This window comes from Stegastes partitus, unplaced genomic scaffold (genome assembly GCF_000690725.1).
Source record: "Stegastes partitus isolate 25-593 unplaced genomic scaffold, Stegastes_partitus-1.0.2 Scaffold2485, whole genome shotgun sequence".
Classification (NCBI taxonomy): Eukaryota; Metazoa; Chordata; class Actinopteri; family Pomacentridae; genus Stegastes; species Stegastes partitus.
Window position 1 is genome coordinate 34,114 of NW_007580216.1, and position 24,411 is coordinate 58,524.

The window sequence follows — 24,411 nt, forward strand, 5'->3', positions numbered from 1 at the left end:
TCGGATGCCAAAGCGTTTCCCAGTTCTTCCGGGCGCCCGAACAGACTCAGCTCTTTCCCTCCACTTGTGAATCACCACTTATTTAATGCTTAGGTCAACTCAGTCTAAGTCTGGCATTGTTAACCACTGGTCCTCGTGCTGTGTTCGATTATATCCAACAGACCGTAACCGCAGTTAGAGCCCAGAGACGTCATACAGTTCTGATTTATGTTAATGAAATATATTCTCCATTTACTCTTGCCTGGCAGACTTACTCAAGCTTAAACCCCCCCCCTCCCTCCGTCTTCATTTCAATGAAAAGAGGCCTCTTTTGGAGATGAAAATGAGATGTGTGAATCCTGCAGGTTTTCCTCATAAACGGTTGCGTGCGATTAGTATGCACGGTGTCGGGGAGCGGCGGCGGCCAGAGTCTCCCCGTTTTAATTATGATTCGCGGGGCTGATGAAGACAGCAGAGCGAGGCAGGTACAGCCGCCCTCCCAGGGCGCCGCTCCTCTTGGCGATATCCGGCGGCAACATCGCCCTCGAGGGGACGCCGGCGGGAGGGAGGAGGCGTTAACACGGCACAAACACACACCTCTGCACACATAAACATACACTTTTTCGCTATACGTCGCTGCGAATTTTCATCCGAATCCATGCATAACCTGCCAGAACTGTCACACTCACTGCTCTGCTGCATTTCAATTTCCTCCACACACACACACACACACACACACACACACACACACACACACACACACTCCATATTAAACAGCTAAGCACCTGTTAACCAGACGCAGAGTTAATTGCATTGCTCGCTGCTCATCTCGACCTCAGACTGTGTGTGTGTGTGTGTGTGAGAGTGTGTATCGACAAAAGCGGGATTGATTAGCAATATCCCTGGGCTACTGAGCTGATCAGTGTGTGATTGAGGAGGTTTTGAATGCTACATTTGTAATTCTCTCAGCCGCCCTGAAAAAGGCTCCCGATAAACACCGGAGGCTTTGTTGTCCGAACACTTTGCCGGAATCCAGAGCTGAGTTATTCCAGTTCTCATTGTTTCCCCCTGGTTCCCGTGGAGCTCGGCCATGTTGGGAGCCTCCGGCCGGGGCCTCCTATAGGGGACGCGATGACAGATTGCGTAGGTGTGTGCGCGTTTGATGGATGGCGCGGCCGCGGTGTTGATCAGTGGAAGCTCAGGCCAGGTAGATGAGTGTTCCTCCACCACTGCGACCAGCTCGGCCTGATGGATGAAGGACATATCTGCCAGTACACCGGACCGGACGCACACATGTGAGCGAACATGTGTGCGCAAACACAACCCCCTCGGTACCCCCGGTGATGACAGAGTAGCCTGTGACCTTCCCAGCATGCTTTGCGGCGCTGCTGATGTCATGTTGTTCACGGGAGCCGCATTAATCATCAGTTTGTTTATGGCTCGTGGATTCATATGTGCTGGGAAATGCCGTCGTAACTACACGTGTTGGGCTTCGTTTGGGAGCTTATTTTAGTAATTGTGTTTATTATATAACCTCACACCGTCCGCTTAGGTGTGTGTGTGTGTGTGTGTTCGCTCGCTCGTGCTTTATATACGTGTCATGCACCCGTCAGGCCGGCCCTGTCCGACCATCGACGAAAGACTGATGAGCCGGCCTATTGATTAGTTGCCGGGGGAGACGGATGGCGGCCACACATCAGGGACACTCGGGGTCACGGTGGCCATCAGACGAGGAAGTGGGTGTGGCCCCCCGAGCGCGGCCTCATGAATAAACATGGCGGGCGGTAATCAGGAGTATGTAAATGAATGTGCTCATACATAACCCGGCCGTGATAAAAGTGTAATGAGTTATTCATAATTCACCGAGGCCTGATGAGAGGAGGGAAGGAACAAAGTGAGGAGCAGAGAGTCGGGAAGCAAGGAGGTGAAAAGCTGAAAGAAAAGGAAGCGATGAGGGACAAAAAAGAAAAGAAAAAGAACGAGCAGCAGATGAAACTTTCTTTGTGTCTTGATGCATGCGTCAGTTTGTTGTCGTGTTAGGCGGTAAAACGTGTCGATTGTGGGTCAGATGGTTCTGATTTGTCACTTTGGAGCTGAAATACTTTGATTTTCTCTTCATCAGACTCTCGTTTTTGGTGTTAAACCTGACGAGTGGTTGTTTTAAGAGCAGTGCTGCAACATAATGGAAAAAACAACAACATATTTATTGTTTCTGCCATACTGGAAAATACAGGAACTTCTACCAGGTGACTTGAATAACAGAATGTGAGGTGACTTTGTGTTTTTGGTCAACATTATCCTTTCAAAATATTCGTTTTACTCTTCACATGTGGAGCCTGTAAGTCAATAAACACTTAATCTAGTCAATAAAGTTTTAAAACAAACAACTCGTTGAATCCAGAAACCTTCAATCGGAGTAAATTATGTCCGAACAGACAGATTTCTCGTCATAGAAAATGTGAACCGGGAAAGTTTTCTCCTTGTATCAAGAAACAAAACAGTCGCTGCGTTTGAGTTAATTTGCATTTTCTCTACTGTTAAAGCTTGTCCTGATAATATCTGAGTATTTTAAAAAAAAAGCTCACGTTGATGTACTTAAAGATATCGTCGTTTTTAAGCTGAACATTTTATAATCGAAATATCAGTAATGTTGACGCTGCTTCTAGATGTCCTTAAACATGTTGATATTTGTAATATATCTGTCATGAACCACATTTATGGATAGTGGGATGAATCTAAAAGCACCTGAAGGCACCGTAGAGAGAAGAAAATGTTTTGTTTGCAGCGCTGACCAAGTGGAAGCAGAACTTCTGATGTGGCAAATAGAACTTTAACCATTATTTTTGAGCAGTTGTCAACTTTCAGCTACTTTCGATAACCAATAATCAGTTTGAGTCCTTTTTTTTTTTAAACAGTCCAGATTCTCTGATTACAGCTTTATAAACAAGTTTCATTCCTCCTCTATTAGTGAATATCTCTGAGTTGTGGACAAAAACAACATTTTCTGACATACACCAAATGAAAAATGTCGTTGCAGCCCAATACTGAAACTATAAAACCTCACTAATGCGAGGTGTGATGACCAACAAGGATTTAGTGCAAACAAAAACACGTGAATTTAATCAGACAGACGTTTTAGTTTAGAAATTTAAGAATTGTTAAGATGCTTTACACAGAAAAACCTTTGAACAAACCAACCGCTCTGTGGTCTAAAGGACCTCATATGCAATTAGAAACAAGAACATTTAGGGAAAAAGTAACTGATTAGTGGACAATGGAAATAATCAATTCTTAATCCATCCTGTGACACCTCACAAATGCACGTGAGCAACATGTATTTGATAGTTTTTTTTAAAGTGCGATAAACTCAGATTGGCCACTGGAAATTTTTGAACAGCAGTTCATGGATTTAGTCTTATAGTCATTTTTGTTGTGGAATTTAAGAACTGTGATGATATGTGGAGTTTGGGACAAAATCAACATGTCAGCGGTCTCTGATGGGCTGTTTCTAAATGAACTTATATGCAACTAGAAATCAGAAAATTGAATCAAGAAAATACTCAACAGATAAACCAACAATCTAAATCATTTTTACCTGCAACACTACATCCCTTTTTTTCCCACAAATTTAAGGGGCGATGACCAACAAACATTTGAGAGAAAATACATTAATACAGTCATACAAGCGTTTTAGTGGGATGCTTTACAGTGAAATGAGTTTCTAATATGAAAGATATCAGTGGTGAGCTGCTTCTAAATGACCTTATATGCACTATATCACAAGATTTAATCAGAATAATAATCAGAAGACTAACCGACAGTGAAAACACCACTTCTGTCTCTTCAAGCTCATGAAACTCAAGTCGTTATTGAGGGAATCACCATTTGTTTGAGTTGTTGTAACCAAATCCCAGTTTCACCGAGCAAACAGAGGCCCGGTAGTCGTCGTGTAGCCTCGTTCTGATCCAAACCTCCCCCCCCCTCTCCGGTCTTGGTGGGGAAGCCGCCCTCCGTGGCTCCAGCGGGGCTGCAGACAGCCGGAGCTCTGGGACCCGGAGGCCTCAGAGCAGCGACTGGGGGATTTGGGGCGACTGCGTGGGAGTGGTGGAGCGGGCAGGTACGCAGGCCTCCCCGTCACACAATAGAGCACTAAATTCAATTAATCTGAATGGCCGGCACGGCTGAGAGGGAGGGGAAGGCGTAAAGCTCTAAATGAGATTTTGCCCCCTTCTCTCCCCCCACTCACCCCAACACCTCTCCAGCTCCCCCTCCCCGGCACTCACCGCTGTCCCCAGTGCCAGGAGGTGATTAGAGACACACAGATATAATTAGAGGTGGGATGGTGTCGCCGTCGGTGCGTCATACGCCGGCGTTCCCCAGAGACGTGGCACGTGTGGCTGCTGCTATGAAACAAGATATACATTTATCTCTTATTTCTGAATGCTAGCTGTGTGGTGTTAGCCTGATGTGCACTCAGTTGGCATATTAGGCGTTTTGATGCAACGTACCTAAAGGGTCACTTCATCCAATTTGCATATTTTGGATGCTTTTTTGGATATAGTTTGCCCAGCTTGTCAGAAACCCATCTATGAGATTCCAGCTGCCAACCAGAACCCTAGACGGGAATGGATTTTGTATTCTGGTGCTAAAAAAAAAAATCCAGCTTCTCTTTTCAGAATTTATTGGGTAGAAACTAGTTCCAAATTAATACGGCTCACGTGGAAGTTTGTGGATTATTGGAAAAATCAAAACCCAAAATAGGTAAATGTTTTTAATATGAAACAAGACATACGTTTATCTCTTATTTCTGTGTTTGATGACTGAATGCTAGCTGTGTGCCGTTAGCTTGCCTGGTGCACTCACATTCACCATATTTAGCATTTTTTATGCAACATACCTACAGGATCAGTTCATCCAATTTGCATATTTTGGATGCTTTGTTGGATATAGTTTGTCCAGCTTGTCAGAAACCCATCTATGAGATTGCAGCTGCCAACCAGAACCATAGAGGGGAATGGATTTTCTATTCTGGCGCTAATTGCTCTGAAAAATTTGCATTTAAAAAACATCCCTTTTCAGAATTTGTTGAGAAACTAGTTCCGATTTATTACGGCTCAGTTTGTGGATTATCAGAGAAATCAAAGCCTTAAACTTCTAAATGTTTCCCGTATAAAACAAGATATGTGTTTATCTCTTGTTTCTGTGTTTGATGGCTGAATGTTAGCTGTGTTCTGTTAGCTTTACCTGGTGTGCACTCACCTGACATGTTTAGGTTTTTAATCCAGCGTAGCTAACGGGTCAGTCTACCCACATGGCATATTTTGGAGGCTTTTTCAGAGACAGTTTCAGTTGTATTCACCCAGCTTGTCAGAAATCCACCTTTGAGATTTCAGCCGCCAACCAGAGAACCATAGAGGTGAATGGATTCTGTATTCTGGCGCTAACCGCTCTGAAAAAAGTCACTTCCCAGAATTTTTGGGGGGTAGAAACTAATTAAAACGGCTCCCACTGAAGTTTGTGGATCATTTGGAGGAACCAAAGCTGCAAATGTGGAAACGTTTCTGCAGGTTTTTGGTATTTTTTACATTTTGAAAGGTGTGAACAGCACAAAAAAAAAATCTCTGCAACCTGGACACTCATGTAATCCAAACTATTTAGCTGTGATATAAGCTGTCAGTAACTCCTTATTTATTGTTAACAACTATATTTTGCACTCTCTTACACACATCTATAGCTTTACATAGATGTTTAACCTGTTGCCCTTGTTTGAATCGGCATGTTTTTGTTTTTGTGGAAATGCTTTGAAAGAAGAGAAAACACCAGAGCTGAATTCACACACTTGTCCAATAAAGCTGCTTCTGATTTTATCAATGACGATAATAAAATGAAGTGGACTGACCCGCTGCTTTCCTCTCTCTCTCTCTCTGTCTGTCTGTTTTTCTCTCCTGCTCTGCTCTCAGGGAAGAGGATAAAAACATCTTTGACTACTGCAGAGAAAATAACATCGACCACATCAGCAAGGCCATCGGCTCCCAGAAAGTGGACGTCAATACTAAAGATGAAGAGGTATCCGCAACACACGGTGCCAAGAAATATGCGAAGTGAAGCTGTGGCGGCTCAGACTTGCTATTAATAGTGCCACTCGAATAGATTATTACCATGACAACGCTGTCATCTCCACACACACCGCTGCCGCCGAGTCCGTACCAGCTGGGTGGCGTCGCGCTTTGACCCCCCCTCGGTGCAGGAGGGCAGGTGGAAATGATCGGAGATGTGTCGGGAAAAATACAGGTCACTGGGGGATAGTTCACGCAGCTCTTTTTGCAATCGTTACATAATGGTTTCAGTGATCTGCAGCCACACACACACACACACACACACACACACACACACACACGCTGCTCAGGCTGAAATGCGTAAATTGTGTGAGCCTGCTATTACCATCGCAAGGTGTTTTCTGAACTGACCCCGGCATCCATTCATCTGTCCTTGATTCATTAGCGGCCGGGCCAAGTGGCTCGCTCCCCGCCGCTCTTTCACGGCGGCCGCCCCGCAGACGAGCGGGCAGTCGGCCGGCGGGTTCACAGTCGGAGGCCAGATGGTCGAGGGACCTCTGCGCACAAAGCTTTGTCTGTGCTCGGCTCATTGTTGGCGTCCCTCCTCTCGCCTGCAGTTCGGTTCCGTCCGCAGCAGAGGGCAGTGGTGAAGTTTGACAGCAGAGGGAGGCCTGATGTGCAACTCAGAGGCAGAGATGCTCCATCACATGCTTCACCTCTTTATGAGCAGAAATCCACCTGTTTAGTGTATTTCTGGTGTTTACCAACAACTACCAGTTTTCAGTTCACATCTGGACGTGATGCACTTTGCTCTTGGTTGCTTGTATCCAGATTTTATTACAAACTTTTGTCTTTTTTTAGATAATTACCATCTCTAATGTGACTCCAGTAGAGTTATTTGATAGTTTTATTACACAGAGCAACCAGGACTATTATTACTAACGCCACAGAAAAGCATAATACGATAATAATCACATATGTACAGCTAAATGATAAAACATTTTTAAAAAGAATGAACCTCTAAGACTCAGATGACTCTATTTTGCAGCCAGTTCATATAAGTTAGAATACAGTTCCTCATTTAAGCCATACAGTCTGACAAGAATGCACATTGTTTGGAGGTAAATAAACCAGTTTATTTATTGTTTACCAGACAAATGTAAACAAACAATTCCAACAAACATCTGTATTATATGATTAATAGTTTTTCAGAATCAGCAAAAGCCCCGACAGTCTAATTATCAGTGCAGTTCTTACAGTATTTAAGTTGGGAGGAACATGTACATTTGGTGTATTTGGTTCTGAAAGAGTTTTGCAGCAACAGATTTACTTGTTGAATCTGGCACGTCAGGAATTAAAGGACTTCCTGCTTTGTATTCCTTCATTGCTGCCAGATAATAATTTATGGATTTGAATTCTGCCACAACTTTTTCAGGGACGTTTACCTGCAAACTGTCTGAGTGGACGAAACCTGAACGACAGTCTTTAACTTCTTTTAGGACTTTTAATTCCTGCCTTTAATTTGTGGGGTCATTGCATCTTTGTGTTTAATTCAACTGTGTCTCAAGTTCGATGTTTAATGCAAACACATCTGAATTACTGTCCTCCACGTTCCCGTTCTTTAGCTGTACGTTAACGTTTTGCATGTTTACCGTTATGTACAAGCTGTTAAGTGCACCTGTTAGAGCTGAGCGAGTAAAAAAATACAAGATAGAAGAGCAGAAAGAGGCAATAATGGTTTCAGAAATATGTAAATTCAGTGCACCGTGCATACATACGCCGCCCAGGGTGTGCATGTTGTGTGTTTTTGTGTCTAGACGCCCTTTAGCGTCACTATAACCAGCGCTGCTGTCCTCCACAGTGGGCAGGAGTTTGTCCAGTTAGGTTAAAGGAGGCTTTTGTTTGTTACAGACCTTCTTCATGAGGCCTGATCCAAACTTTAATTCCTAATTCTGAATGATTCTATTCGTTCGCCCCAGAAGCACCACATGTGTTACTGAGTTTGTACGGTGGCCCGTTGGAGCCAGAAAACTGTGGCCTTCAGCGGAGATGTGAGCTTCAGTCAGCAGCAGCTCACCTGGAGGGAAGGAGGGAGAGAAGGAGGGAGGGAAGGATGGAGGGAGAGAGAGAGAGAGAGGGAGGGAGGCCACCTTATTGGTATTCTGGCCTGGCTCATAAGTATCCATTTTAACATGCAGCCACGGTGATCAATATGATTTAAGCAACAGAATTGGACTTGGAGAGTTTGCTTTACCTAATTGGCCTCACTGAAAAATGAGCTTGTGTGGTTTTATTAGAACGAGGATCTTGGACCTGAGGAGAGGGATGGTGTGTGTGTGTGTGTGTGTGTGTGTTTGTGTGTGTTTTAGATAGCGTAGGGGGGCTGCTCATGTTTGGAGCGCAGCGTCCCATCGATCAAGCTTTACAGAACGCGTTGCCATTTGTCCCGGAGACTTTGGCGTGCGCGCTGCGACCACCTACCGGTCCTCCTGGAGAATATCCGAACACTAGACGCACTCAGAAGTCCAAATATCTCATCGCTCTGTCTGCAGGTCTTTACGGAGCTCAGGTTCATAAAGAGGCTCTGAGTTCTAAATGCATAATTTATTGGTTTGTCTGCGAGCAAAAAGAAACGCATTGAAGTCTGCTTAATTTTGAATTAGAGGAGGGAAACAGGTGAGGAGAGGGATGATGTGGCCGTGAATGCAATGTAAGAGGTTTAAATTTTAGGGTTTGAATATCCAGTAAAGATGATATGAGATAAACTTTATGGGGAAATTCACATGTTACAGCAGCTAGATGCAAATAAGAAATAAAATAACCTATACTAAGGCCAATGTACACCTTTAATGTGACCTAATGGATGGTACAGAATGCACTAAGTTCCTGTTTTTGGCTCCTATCTGCAGATTTTCTTGTTATTTCTGAGCATCTGCAAAACAAAAAATGTCTATCATGCTTCAGGAACGTTCTTATCATGTTGTTGCTGTCGTTCCTCCCTGTGCAGGAAAAACCCTGAACGTTAAACGTTGAGCCGTCCGCTCTCGTTTTGGTTGACAGTCGTTGTGTGTTTTTTGTTGGCAGGGTCGCGCTCTCCTGCACTGGGCCTGCGACAGAGGACACAAGGAGCTGGTGTCGGTACTACTGCAGCACAAAGCCGACATCAACAGTCAGGTGAGCTGCTTTTTTTTTCTTCTCGTCTTTCCGTCTCTTCTCTCAATGTGTCAGATCCAGTCTGAAACACAATATGTCTAAACAGGTGATTTGTGAGCGAAAACCTGTTTTTGGCAGCCGTAAACTGCGTCCAGGTTGAGCCTACACATCAGATTACGATGATACGACGCTGGACAAAGACTGCTGTTGCTTTAAACATCTGTAGCATCTCATTTGAAGTGTTGCTCAAACGTCCGGCTTCGGGTTCTCTTTGGTTTAAGTTTATCCTGTGACATCAAAGACAACTTCAGCTGTCATTTCACAGAGCGGTGTTGAAGTTTACTTCAGATATTTTGTTCGAATTTTGAGAATTTTACATTTTGAGAGCTGAGAATTTTTGTATTTTTACCCTCACAACAAACTTCTTACTTGGGAAGACTTTATAAGGGTTCAGTATCTCCAGAAATAGCTCCTACAGATATGAAATTTGGTGAGAACGCAGACAAAACAGCTCAAGCAGAGGACAAAATTCTAATTATTGGCTCTTAAAAATGGAGTAAAGTACAAACTCTCACACGAGGGTGATCGTGGAGCCACAGAAAGTTCCTCTAAGTGTATATATATACACGGACAGATCCATATTTTCTACTAAAATACAGTCTTTGGTCGACATTTCACCAACTTTTAGGCAAGACAAGGCTCCAGTTTTTTGCTGTTTTGACAAAATGTTGATTTAGACTCATTGGTGAGAGCATAAAAATAGTGTATAGACGTGTATATGTTGTCATTTTAATGTGTAAAGTTATTGTTCTCATTGAACACGTGAGGCTGCAACAGTTTTGTGTCGTCACCAGATTTCGTGGCTCTGGGACGTCCTGGAGATACTGAACCTTTCAAAAAAATGGCTTCTCAAAATATGTGAGAATTTAGCAGAAATATTTCCCAGAACTTCGCTTTGGGTCCCAAATGACAAATGAGCAAACTTTGGAGCGACACACTTCCAACTTGTTTCTGCAGCATCTCTGTTTTGTTATTAGATTTCACCTTTAGTATAAATTGCTGAACTCTGGAGCTGGACTCAGGTGGGATTTTGTGTTTTTTTTTCCAGTGGAAGAGCATAACTTTCATGCACATTTATGATTCTGTGTAATTTTAGAAGTCACTACTGAATGCGTCTGATGCAGATGAGTACATTTCAGCGTCTATACTCGGCAGAATTAGGACGGAGATGAAATTTCTGTAGCGCCGATGCGAGCATATGCACAGGTAAACCCGAAAGGCAAACAGTGACATCTCCGGCATCCCCATTGCCCTTCTCCTTTCTCCCTCCATCCCCTCCAGAAGGTCACCTTTAATTCACTTTGTGCCACAGACAAATCCCTCGGGGCTTTAGCAGACAGAGTTAGCCGGTAGCTAGCCTAGTGTTTAGGCTCACCAAGGTTTAGCAGCATCCAGGAGGCTTTAGCTTTGGCGGTAAGCTGGCTCAGCTGCGCATCGGAGAAATTACTCCTCTTCCCTGCCCCGGCGGCACGACACGGCGCACTTCATTGGGCTGCACACACTGAGGTTTTAACTGTAAGGACGAATCAATTGGAAGTAATCAGGCAAATTGTTTTACGTTGCACAACCCCACATAATCAGGACATTTCACAAATGACTTTCTCTTTTGTGGTCATGCGTGGCCCCTTTTTGTTTTGAGCGCCGGCGGGGAGGGCGGGTTGGATTTGTGGCGAAGGCCTCATAAAAGACTTAACAGTGGGATAACTACGAAACACTTCACTGATGATTTACAGCCATATCAAGATAATGACAGCAGAAGAGGATTGATGTATAGATGGAAGCTTTTGTCCCTTTTTTTTTTTTTCCTCCCCCAAGATGTAGTGCATTTACAGTCATGTATCTATCATTAAAATATAAATTAATATCTCTAAGTGCCAAGAGTTTTCAGCAGTCGGAGCCGGAAGCATAAATCTTTGCCCAGGTAGAGATGTTGAAGGGAGGAGTTTGAGCAGACTTTTAATGTTTCTGGCTCACTTTTGTCTTCACTTTTTTGTTTGTTTCGTCGTTATCGATCACTTGTAATGAAGTAAACACAGATGATTGATGAATTTGAGTTATTTAAAACCCTGCTTTTGAGGAAAAAAAAATAGGTAGATGTTTCAGAAGCAGCCAATCAGAGCGAATTCATGCATTCAGGCGTCTCCACCTGCCGTCTCTCTCTCAGGTGTCTGAGCCGGCCGGCTGCAGAGGAGGCTGAATATTAAAGAAACCGGACCTCGGCATCAGAGTTACTGGTAGCAGATTTATGAGGTGGCAAAGAGGTGGCGGAGAGAAAAATATGGTGCAGCTAAATCATACCACTCTGTCGCAATGCCAAATTATCTCACTATGTAAAGCTTAGAGAACGATATGCTTCTCATTAGAACCCGCTCGAACATCCTTTTGTTCTGTTTGTGTTTTGTTTTTTTTTTGTCTTGGAGTTCAGTCAAGGAGGAAGGAAGCCGAGAGAGAAGGGAAGGAGAGTATTTTTTTGTTATACTGGAGGAAGATAAAAAGACGGTTTTATGCCTCCGTCCTTTTTGCCCGAAGCCCCTTTGACGGGAAGCGACGACCACGCGAGGTCGTGCGTGTTCACGAGCGCAATAGAGGAATGTTTGGGTTGTTTGCGGGCTATTAGAGCGACCAGTAATCTCTCTTGACCTCCACCAACTGCCGAGCAACCAGTAAATAAAGATCAAACATGATTTATGCTTAATTTGTTGATTAAAAAAAGGGGAGGGGGTACTCGAGAGTTAAAACAAAAAGTATTATTATTATTTGCTTGGCAGAGGAGGAAAATCATTTGAAATTAATCAACTGATTGTTTTAGTGAATTGTTCCCAAACCCTGGTAACCTGCATTAAGGGCCGGTTTTGATAGTTAATCCAGGATCAAGGCGGGGAGGGACGACAATAGGTAGCCGTTTGAATACGCAGATCACAGATCAGCCACCTGCCAACTGTAGAATCGGGTCCTGGTGTTGGTTCAGTACATTAAACCCTCCTCCTCCTGCTGCTGCTGCTGCTGCTCACCGTATCACTGCTGCCTCAGCTAATACTCCCAGAGAAAGTGGGGCAGACGGCAGCAACTGTGGGAAAACCTCCCCTCATGTAATAATGGAAATTAAGGCTTAAATACTTACATTCTTTGTGCTAGAATGTATTTAAGCGCGTTAACGGTGAACGAGCTTAAGTTTTTTTTTACATTCCATCATATCGTGGAAGCAGCGAGGACCGAATCTGCACTAATTAGTGTTTAAATACAACAAGAATAATGTAAATATTTAAACCAAAATGTGCTCAGATAAACAAAACCTGTCTCCCTTAGGATTAGAAGGGCCTCTAGGTATCTCTGGGTGTGTTTAAAAAACCTTGTTTTCTTCAGAAGAACTAAACCAATCTACAGATTTCAAGTATTATTTTAATAACATACCTATTTGTTGCTGCCTTTTAGAGCTGTTTAACCTGCTAGTTTATAGACATTAGCTCTTTTTTACACTGACGGTGACACAGATTTCGTAGCCCACCACCCAACATCAGGTTTGTCCCTAAATTAACACCACTGCTAATTACCACAGTCATTCATATGTTTCTTTAATGGTTAATACACCAGTATGTAGACGCTCTTTAACCAAAATGATTTGAATTTTCAAATTTACTGTTTTACAAACAAAAAAAAAGAAAAAAAATAGTAAAGCACGTGAATATTTCTTGGTTAAGATGCCAGAATCTAGTTATTTACTTGCATTCCTGAGCAGGAAAAATTTAGTTTTTGTTTTTTTAGATATTATTTTTCTGGCGATTTTGCCGTTATTAGTCAGGACAGTGAGAGAGAGAGGCAGGAAAGGGGGCAGAAGAATGAAAGAAGAAAAGAAAAAGAAAAAAAAAGAAACCTGCAGCAAACTGTTGGGAGTCGAACTCATGAACGCCGCGCCGGGGAACTATCGCCCCTGTTCACGGGTCGCCCGCTCAACCAGGTGAGCTATAGGGGCGCCCAAAAAATATAGTACTAGTGGTTGAATGTGATGCTTGATTCATTTCTCAGACAAGTCCAGTGAATCGGCTCAGATTTGGGTATCAAAAGGTGAATTCAGTTTGAGATTCCTCGCTCCTGTTGACAACGGTAAAGAGCTGAGTGCAGATTAAAGCTCTTCATGATGCTGGACGGTCTATAAATATCTATACAGTGATTAACGAGTTAGACAGGTGGACTAATAAACGTGTGAAGCGCTGCATCTGGCACGTTGGCTAATTGAAACAAGAAAAGTAAAGTGTAGAAGTGTTACAGACATGTTAGAGGGCAACACAGATACAGTTTATTCATCCAGAGAACATAGTTCATTTTTCATTTCATTTTTTTAAAATTTCCGTCCCACGCTGCACGCATGTTCGTCACAGTTCTTAGGAGAGCCTCGAGGAACCCTGCTCGCTTAAAAGAACCTTTATTGTCTTAATTCAAATCAGGACAATACAGGACTCCAGATGAGTTCCTGGAGTGTTTATTTGGAGTTAGGTTTTGGGTTAACTGATGCTTTACGCTTGAATTTACACTTATTGCATCAAAAACGTCCCTCGAGGCTGTTCCACTTCTACGACTTCTACGTCAGATTCTAAGTCAAGTTTGTTTTCTTTAAATAAATGTTAACTGATGTAAATTACACTGGGTTACAACATAATACTTTTTTGAAGGTGTCTTGGATTTTTTTTTAACTGATTTAGGATATTTTTGCAACTTTGAATCCAAAAACCATCAGCTTTTCTGTTTCAGGTCAGGTTTTTATGCCAACTCGATTTTTAAAAAATCGGTTTTGCCATGAAATAAATTACATTTTTTGACATTAGCGATTGATTTATTTTAGTATTTCTCATATGAAATCGGATTTTAGAGGAAAAATGTCATTTTCTAATCCTATTCATGAGCTAAATGATCCTAAAGTTGATGAACGTAAACGTTTGTAAAGGTAAATACAAGTAAATTGAACGTTTCATCAAATCGAAATTTTGACCTCATTGAGCAAAACCAGTGTAATATTTGGATTCGGCTCATTGCAGTCGTCCAAAATCAGCTCTAAAAACTTTGACACCAAAATGTGTGTAGACCAGCGTAATAGATCTGCTGCTGATGGAACAATCCCTCATTCACCTGCTGCTCTGAAGCTTTTAGTCTCAACACACTGAAACCAGCCCAATAAATGTTAAACTTTATTTCATGAAACAAAGTTCTTTAAACACAGATTAAAATTAATCATCAGTCTGCGGTAACAGAGATTTTTCTTTTTGTTTTAATATCAGGAACAAAACAAAGCAATTGTTTTAGGAATTATACATTTTTAACAGAAATAAGTTGTTCACATATTGTTTTTTTTCCTCACATCCTTGCTGCCAAATTTTGTTTTGTTAGTTTTGTGTGTTTTCTCTCTCTGTCCTCACCCTCTGTCCAGATGCTGTAATCCCACAGCTAATTCTCATCCTCCACTTCTTGTTTTTCAAGCGGAAACGCTCCCCTCACCTTCACAAACAAACTCTCAGGTCGCCGTGGAAACATGCATTTAAAGATGAGGCGTTCTCATTTGTTAAAACAACAGCGCTTTAGTTTTAGAGGAGCTGCAGGCGACAACAAAGACCAGGAAAAGGTCCCGAGTGGACTCGACTTAGTGGTGTGATTACTGGGAGGGCGAGCGGCCGAAGGGAGGATTATGTTGACAAAGAGGACGGACAGGTGAGACGCAGGTTAACACAACGCAAACAGGAGGAGGAGCATTAAGGTGGAGGAGCACATGGCCGACCCTCGCATGCTTGTACTCGACTCATTCCTGCATTTTTTTATTTTTTTGCCTCTTGGTCTGCCGCTCTCGTTTTACCCTCTCCTCATCACTCTCCCCTCCCCCCCCACCCCATCGCCTTCGCTCCATCCCTCCCTGCCTCCGCCTCCACTTTGTATTAAAACAACATGATCCATGAGGCGGGGAGGGCGACTTGCAGCACCGCTAATTCTAATTAATCCAGCGTGGTAGCGCGGCCACGGCAGGCCCCAAGCACTCCCAGTCTATCAGATAGAAATTCATAACTTAATTGAGGTCAGAGCCTCGAGCCGGCAGAACAAAAGTCTCCAGCCAGGACCAGCTAGATCAATAGTAATAAATATCTGACTGGGTGGCCTACAATTGGTGGCTGGAGAGCACACAACAAGTCTCAGGCGCGCAGTCTGCACGTAGAACCTGAGCAGATATGTGGGCGGCTGGGAGCGTGGTACCTTACCGAAGCTTTAACTTCTCTCTGACGCGTCTAAATCAGACAAATCCTGCTTCACCGGCTGCTGGCATCAACAGTTTGTTTGCTCGTGTGTTCAATAGCGAGAGAGAGCTGTGCATGTAGATGTCCGTGCAGCTGATTTGTAATGGCATCGCCTCTCTATGGGCCCATTGATTCGATATTGTTGTGAGGAGTGTGGGTGGACTTGGACTGTTGATTTATTTATGTAATGAAGCCAAACAGTGAATCCACATGTGCACGTGAGACTAATCCATACTGACAGTCGGGCAGTGAAGAACTTGGAGCATCTGCAGAATTTTAGGAGTTGTTTTCATGAAATACGTATTTGCTGCTACCTTCTAGATCTGTTTAAAGTATCAGCCTATACAGACACCAGCTTATTGTTCACTTGACGGTGACATAAACACCACGTTGGCTGATTAGAAACGATAAATTACTGAATAAAAATGTGTTAGAAATTTATATAAAACTCTGTTCATTAAACCAGAGATCACTGTTTAAGTCGTTTTTGTAATATTTATTGTAAATCATCCACATATCTACATCACAGAACAAAAATATTAATTATATAAAAGACTGATAAAGACGTTTTTAACTGATTGGTGTTGACACAAATCTCAGACTGATTCTCTGTTTTCGTCTGCACCGTGGATGCAAATTTTGAATAGTTTTTGTAATCATTTATTGGCAAAAGTATCAATGAATAATCCATTAATTGGTTCCACATATTAATCCCAGTGGATGTTTGTCTTGAGATGATGCCGCTGTTTTAGTAAACAGACTTGATTTGGGCAGCAATGGAAGCTCTATTGCTCCTGGGATATAAAAAGTCCTGTTCCAGTAGACCACAGCTTATTGTGAACACATGAGCTCTGACCAGAAGTTCTTAATCATCACAGAAGTCTTGGTCAGGGTGGCTCATCTCCTCGGGTCAAACAAGAGGAGCTCCAACCAGATACTAGAGCTAATCTACAACATTATCTGACCTGCATGTAGAGAATACAGGTCATCTCCATCTTTTGGAGCTTGTGGAGCCACAGTACATCCTACCATCTAACTGTACACTTCAGAGAGTGTCCTTGTGGAGCTTTAGGATGAGATTCAGCTTCATTGTCTTTGCTCAGAGATGCACATCCCAACATGTTAGGAAGCAAGCAGGAGCGAAGCGTCAGCCACACTATGGCGACTGCACAACCAGGTTCCCGACCACCTGCAGAACTTTAAGGAACAGTTTGCATGCAGAAAGGCACTTATTTTTTTACTTAATGCACTGCAGAGCTGTTCAGTTTAAGCACATGTACTGGATTGATTTTCATAAGTTAAATGTACTTAGAGTGAGCATTATCCAGGAAAACGGTGTCGGATTAGGACTCTGTTTTGACATATACAAAATATTAAAAGGCTTGGATACGGGGGGAAATAACTTGAACATCTCTAGTTTGTTCGTTTATGTATTTTTGTCAGCCACCATGATGTCATTGCACTTTTGTTTTAAACTCTCAACTACTTGTTGGTCATTGTCCTTCACATTTGTCAGCTAAAGAATATTTTTAATTTAATGATTAATCTCTCCTTTATTTTCCCAGTTAGTCTATTAGTTGTTCATTGTCTAAAATGGTGAAAAATGTTTATCAATGTTTACCAAACCCTAAAATATAACCTCAGATGTTTTGTCCATCACTCAGATATTCCGTTTACTGTCACAGAGGTGGAAAGAAACTAGAAAATATTCACATTTATGAGGCTGGAATCAAATATTTTTTCTCGTAAGCAGATTATTTGATAATCAAATAGTTGGTGTCTGGTTTAATAGTTGGCAGATGAACTAAACACTGTCCTGAGGTTAGTTTTACTCTTTAGCGTGAGGAAACTGTGATGCGACACAGTAACTGAGCTTCATCAAAGTGTCCTAAACTCTAAAAAACTTACATCGAGGTCAATCATCACTAAAAAATGAGCCTTCTGCACCATTTACTGCTACAGCTAATGAATATTTTCACTAATAATTAATCAATTTGTTATTGTTATTGAGTTATTTTACCATCTTTCAACGTCTGAAAACATCCAAACATAGTGCAAAACACCTATCAAAGTTTCCTGTGGCCAAAAAACTACTTTCAATTACTCGTTTTGTCCGACTGAAGGTTTTAAAACGTATATTTGTCTTTTATGCAGGATAAAGATTCATGCTTGCAGCAATAAAAATAAAGAAAGCTGCAAAATCCTTACAGTCTAGAGGAGAATATGTGGCTTTTATGCACGATGAATGAGTCCAACGATAAATCTACATTTTTGCAGAATGTTTGTAAAATCGGTTTACGATGCGCTTCGTCGTAACTCACTAATTAGTTGAATAATCCGGCGTTGCTTGGACAAACTACGTGTCTACTGCATGTTCAATTAAAGGAAAAGTTATATAAAGTCTCACTGCCACATGAATATGGACTACTGCACTTACCGAGGACCACGAGGCCGCCCCCTTTTTTTTTTTTCCTTCAAAGAAAAAGTGTTGGGGACGGCTTCCTAAATAAGATTTTCACCGTTTGTGCCAAATCCACAGCTCACAAATCACCGTCGCATGTCAGAGAAAATATTTCACTTTAATCAGACCCAGCAAATCGTGAGCATTAGCATCTGTTCATGCACATTTTTCACCAAAAAAAAAAGGCATAATAAACCTCTATCAATATTAATTATGTTTCGTACAGAAGCTGCAACATTCAGCAAAAATACGCAACCTTTCTTTTTTTTTTTTATTGGATCTTATGCAGCAGCTCTGCTCGGGCCTGCTGTCGAAGCAAACAAAGAGCACTGAATCCTCTCGTCTGTGTCCTCTACTGTGGTGTCAACTACTTGTGTGATCAAACACACACTCACACACACACACACACACACACACACACACACACACACAGCACGGCGGTGGCTGATTGAAATTCTACGGTGGAGGCATTATTACACGTTTGTATCCCTCCCCTTTCCCAGCGCTGCCTCCTATAACTAATGGCTCAGTCAGCCCAGTCATAACAAATATCCAGCGAGATTCGTCATAATTGTGTGTCTGTGTGCGCGACGCGTGTGTTTGTGCGTGCGTGTAATTGTGCGGCCGATTCCTCCAGAATATATAGGCTCGTTAAGAAAGGAGGGGGAAAAAAAGGCAGAAAGGTGGGAAAGTAAGGAAGAGAGATCTATGGAGAATAGAAATGAAGATCAGAATGAGACGGAGGGAGAAGAGGAGCAGAGTGAATGGACACCAGTGAGATGGTTCAGATTTGGATTTATGCTCATGTGAATTTGTCCTTTTAACATCTCTGGATGCACTGGACCACTGGTTAGTCAGCATTAAGTGATATTTGCAGGTGTTGTATTCACTTAATAAGACAAAAAGAGGACACCGATCATCAAATAAACATTACAGATACCGTGATAGAACCTTACATACTTCACTGATCCTGCGAGGACAGTTGTCTTCTCGTATGTCTAAGTTTATTAGGAAGTACGCTGCAGCAGTGTTGGGGGCTTGAACCTCAGATATTCTGATCAGTAGCTTTAAATGCTTGGGGACCACTGCTCACCATTTCAGGCAGAATAAATGTAAATCTGTTCGTTCTCTGACGTGTCTCCACCACAGACGGCATTTAAAGGATGATGTAACCACGGTGACGTCACCCGTTGGTTTGTGGACTACCGTTTTGAAATTTGTCCAAAAATAATAATAATCGAGGGTTGGATGTGACAGAACTGGAGGATGAAGGTTAGGGGTTGTTGGTGTTTTAGCAATTCTGACGACTACAACAGCAAAATACTGGTTCTATATTGATGCCTGTTTAATAATCTAATGATGTCATCACTTTTTTGGGTATTGAATACTTTTACTTTGAATGCTGTACTCAATGCAGGACTTTTACAGTCGTGTAGGACTTTTACTTGAGTAAAGAACATCAGTACTTCCTGCACCACTGCTCATCTTTGTCTATCTAATTAAAGCAAGCACTTAATAGTTATATGAATGAATACAGGACGGTGAAGGCGGTGATGGAAACTAGTGGGTTTGTTGTGAACTGAGTCTCTTGGTTTGTGACTGAAGCACCAACATGTTGCTGCTGTCACAGAGTCAGAGTGATGCTTTAGGGGTTGTGTAGTCACTTAGTCAGCTGTGATGAGCCTGATAAGTAGAAAATAGTTGCTGCAAGTTTGTGAGTTGTGGAAAAGGAAAACAAAGAGCTCCTGTTCATGTCACGTTACCACGATGTCCTCTTACAGTTTTGTACCTCAGGTAGGCACTGGCAGCGGAAATCAATCGTAACATTAGCGTTTTCTTTTCTTGTTTACATTTCTGTGTTTGCTTTGATTGCTTTGCTAACGATAGCATTCCACCCTTGTAAGAGATTTGTGTAAATTAAAGCAGTTGTTAGGAAATGAAAACACAACTTGTCCAGTCCACCTGCTAATCAAGCAGCTGAGTGGGATAGCTAAATAATGCTAGACTGTGTAATGCATTAGGAGGCATTTAACTTGCATGAATGCTCACAGATAGCAGTAGATACACGGGAGATGTTTGCAGTAAACTGTTTATAAACCAGCACAAGTGAAACGTGTCTTACAACTGATAAGCAAAACAGAAATAAAATCTGAGAGACTGAAAACATGTCCTGCTTTATCGTCTATTTCACTCTAAATGGAACCATAATTAACAACATTAGCACCGTGTTGTATTGAATTAGATCGGAAACGAGCATTTTAAAACATAAACTTATTGGGAAAACGTTTACTGAGGTAACAAATCAGGAGAGAAGTGGAGTGACTTTCTCATAGACTTCTATACAATCTCCCAACCAGAGGAGTCTCCCCCTGCTGGCTGTTAGACAGAATGCAGGTTGCTTCACTTTTCTTTAACATACAGTCTGTTATTGCAGCATGACGGTGGTGCATGTTCAGCTGAGTGTAGGTGTTTAGGCTGCATTAAAATGAATAACTCCACATGTTCTCGGCATTTTGTGGCGTTTGCGATTTTCTAAAGGGAACATTCAGGTCTGTTAACCATTTTCACACGAGCAGCAGCAGCAGCCAGAGCTCGCCTCCCCAAAGGGTAATACGCACACATAAAAGGCACTATAGGCAGCACACACAGCACTTGACATTTTATAAGTCACACTGTAAGCTGCTCTTATAGGATTCATATTTAGTACTTGCTGCACATTAGCCGGACTCGATGAAATGAGAGCTGTTGCCGTGCTGTGTTAAAAGGGCCTATCAGACATAGATACAGTTATGAATCCATAATATGAGCACTCAGAAAAGAGCCAGCGACTTGACAGTAATAGTGCAGCCTAAAGAGCCATTCCAGCAGGTAACAGTCCTCTTTGCCATCATCAGCTGTTGTTTCTTTCTTATTGGCCACTCACTGGGCCTTGCCTACACTCAACTATTTGATTTCCATCGTTCTTAACCGTCCACATAAATTGTCAGGAGCATTAAAGCTGTCCTCGACTGTTTCAGACAGAGGGGAGGGGGGGGAGGAGGAGGAGGAGGTGGTGGAGGAGGAGGAGGAGAGTGAGAGAGTGAGAGCCGGATTCAGACAGCGAGGGGGAGGCGATGGGGGTGAGGAGAGAGAATAAACAAAGTAAGTGTTTTGCCTTCCATCAGTCTCCTGCAGTACTCAGCTTTATGAGTCCCTCACTCCAAATGCCTCAGCCGCGGCCCCCCCACCACCACCCCCCCACATGCCTGGCCATTGATTTTCATATTACACTCTTTTATGTATTTATTTATTTCATATATTTCTTTTTAAACATCATTGATGAGCCGCAGGAGGACAGACGGGGGGCCTCTGGCGATGTTAATTCTCAGCCCCAACCCTATCCTCCTCCTCTGATGGCTTTAATGGAGGCTAAGGTGTCCCATGGGAGAGCTCAGCGGCGTGGGGAGGAGAGGGGAAGTATGGAGGGGGAAGAAGATGTTCATAAAGACAGCACGCCACAGGATTTTTGAGAAAAAGGGGGCTTCTTTTGTCTGAGGAAGATCTAGCTATCAGGTGTTTTTACACTCTTGTTGCTCCTGGACATACCGGGTTGTTTTGGGATTGATGACTCGTGCTTTTGTCAGCCAGCCGGTCCTTCAGGGTTTAGCCCCTCTCTGGACTGTGATGTTGCTGATGGCAGCTGTGGGTCTGAAGAGGGGAAGGGAAACACCCGCCCCCGCCCCCCCCGGCACCTGAAGGACACTCCTGGGAGGTGTGAAGGGCAGCGAGTTTGGTGTCGGGCTAATTTGACCGCGGGTGGCAGCGCTCACACACTGAGTGGCAAGGTTACCTCTCCCTGCTCAGACGGGAGACCCAGATTCAATTAGGGCTGGCCCCGGTCGGCAGATCCTTTTAAAAGGGGGGGCCTTCCCGATGCATACACCAGGATAAACTCACACAGAAGCAAACAAAGGGCATGTGCAGCCTCACGTCCGTCCATCTCAGACCCAAACATTAGGCATGTTAGGAAGTGTGCATTCAATGATTTCAGTTATGCAAGCTTTGCTCCACACGTTATATGTTGTCTTTACAATTCTGGCATTTATTTTACAAATCAAAGACCGCTGCTCGTTTCTACTGGTTGCCCCAGTTGCTCCAAAGATGCTGTAAAACGTGCAACCAGGTAGAAAGTTGGTAGAGGAAGGAAGCTGGTGAGGATTCTACTTAGCATTTGAGGATGATGAGGACATCAGTAATGCAGGTGTCAGCAGATAAATCTTCCTTGTTGCTGCACACGGTGTAATGAAATGTGAGAATCAGCTCCTGTGTTCTCTGGAAGAACTAATTGACGTTCTGTTTTAGCATTTACGTTCTCTAGCTAGAGCAAAAAACTCACGTTAGCGTCCTTATTAATGCTGTTTGATCTCATCCTTTTTATTATTAAACTCACTAGAGATAAGATAAATTTGTAACAGGATGATGATCAGGCCTTCAGTGATGTAGATAGACTTTCCTCGTTGGTGCGTACAGCACAATGAAATCCTTTTATCTCAGATTTGAGAATCAGCTCCTGTGTTCTCAGGAAAAAACAAACCCTAAAAGAGGCACAAAATAGACAGAGTTAGGGATGTCCCCCCATCCGACTCAAATCATTTCATATTTAGTATCTGCCAATCAAGCCCAGTTCTTTCCTCCTTGATAGTTCACACTTTGAGTATTGTTGGTTAGCTGTAGCACCTCTTCCTGTTTGATGCTGTAGTGACCAGAGGAGGCGTCTCTGCATTGTGGGGGTTTGGTTAGCAACCGGCACCATGACAAAGACTTCTGAGATGCCTACTGACCTCCGACCGGAGCTCATGTGTTCGAGACAAACTGGGATCAACCCGGACTGCTGTTTTATGTGACTGACAGCAATATTAGGACAAAGAGAATGTCTACTGCGCTCACTTAATCAGTTATTGATTGATAATGTTGGATTTACTAAGAAAATTCGTCAAAATGCATCCGTAGCATTCTGTCACACATTTTGCTCTCCCTTTATGACACGTGGATCTGTTTAGGTTTTGACCCATAGGATCGGTTTTTTAAAAAATGCCTTTATTGGTACCAATCCTGATCTTGGAGATGAGATCAAACGTCACTAATCAGAACATTTTTGCACGAGCAGCTTTGTTCTCTTTCTACATCTGGTTTCTTTACAGGACTTCCTGTTGAACTGTCAAGCTGCACATCTGTGACAATATGAAACTTCAACATTGGAGCCAAACAGACTAAATCAGGGGCGTCCAATCCTGGTCCTTGAGAGCCACGGTCCTGCATGTTTTAGATGTTTCCTTCTTCAAGGAACTCTTTAAATGATCGGGATGGTTATCAGGCTTCTGCAGAGCTTGATGATGAGCTGATCATTTGAATCAGGTGTGTTGGAAGAAGGAAACATCTAAAACATGCAGGACTGTGGCCCTGGAGGACCAGGATTGGACACCCCTGGACAAAATGTTCTTCTACAGAACTATGTTGCTGTAAATTGATTTTCTTACCAGAATGCAGCACACTAAAATAAGAGGCCTTAGAAAATGGTCAGCTGTAAAGTGTGTGTGTGATTTTTGGTCCTTTCGAGTTGTGCAGGTCGTCTGGTCCACGGTTCTGGTCCACGGTTCTGGTGCCACAGTCGCTGCACCGGTTACAGACCGGAGGAGCATCTTCTCCTCCATCTGGCTCTGATCTGTGTTCTGCTTTCTGATTAATGGCACCTGCTCATCATAATGCTATCTGCTGGAATCTGCATACCAATGATCCCAGTTGCCTATCGATTCGCCCAACACACACCCTGGAGACTGAAACACACACACACACACACATACATTCATCCTCCCCTCCCTCCCCCGACCACTGTCATTATAAAAGTCAGCAGCTGCTGCATGCATTGATCATAAATCATAATTGCTTGTTCATTTTTCCCCACTTGTTTAATGTTGCTGTCAGGGACAGTAGGGGGAGAAAAGGAGGAGGCGGGGAAAGGAGGAGAGGAAGAAAAGCCCAAAGAAAGTTTACCGAGACGCAGAAAAATGGAATAAGAACAGAGAGCTGAAGGAGGGGCTGTGACGAGAATCATCCAGCGGCTGGTGGACGAACTGCAGCGTGAGGCGCTTCAGCAGTTTGAGTTTTTTTCTGTCGACGTTACAAACTTGAAGCTGCATTGACACCAAAATGTGAAACCGTCCAGTCGTCTTGGCTACGCTCATGTTTGTGAACAGTAATTACATTAATTTCTCAAAACGCCTGCAGTAATGATCGTAAATTCCTCCACACGCCACATTTTGAGAAGTGTTTTAATTTTGTGACGCTGATTTCATTGTATGCCAATAATATTTTGTCCATCTTAAAATAATGGCATTAGCTTGTTGTCACTGATGAGGAGGCGTCATTTCTATTCATACGGATTAGAAAGAAC

General features: G+C 42.9%; 1 protein-coding gene across 1 annotated transcript in view; it reads left to right on the forward strand.

Moving 5' to 3' along the window:
* acbd6 (acyl-CoA binding domain containing 6) overlaps positions 1 to 24,411 on the forward strand; it is a 42,937-nt gene that overhangs the window by 7,318 nt on the left and 11,208 nt on the right. Inside the window, exons 5-6 of the mRNA XM_008305361.1 lie at positions 5,940 to 6,045; positions 9,120 to 9,209. Coding sequence (XP_008303583.1) covers positions 5,940 to 6,045; positions 9,120 to 9,209 — 196 coding nt within the window. The remainder of the gene's footprint in view (positions 1 to 5,939; positions 6,046 to 9,119; positions 9,210 to 24,411) is intronic.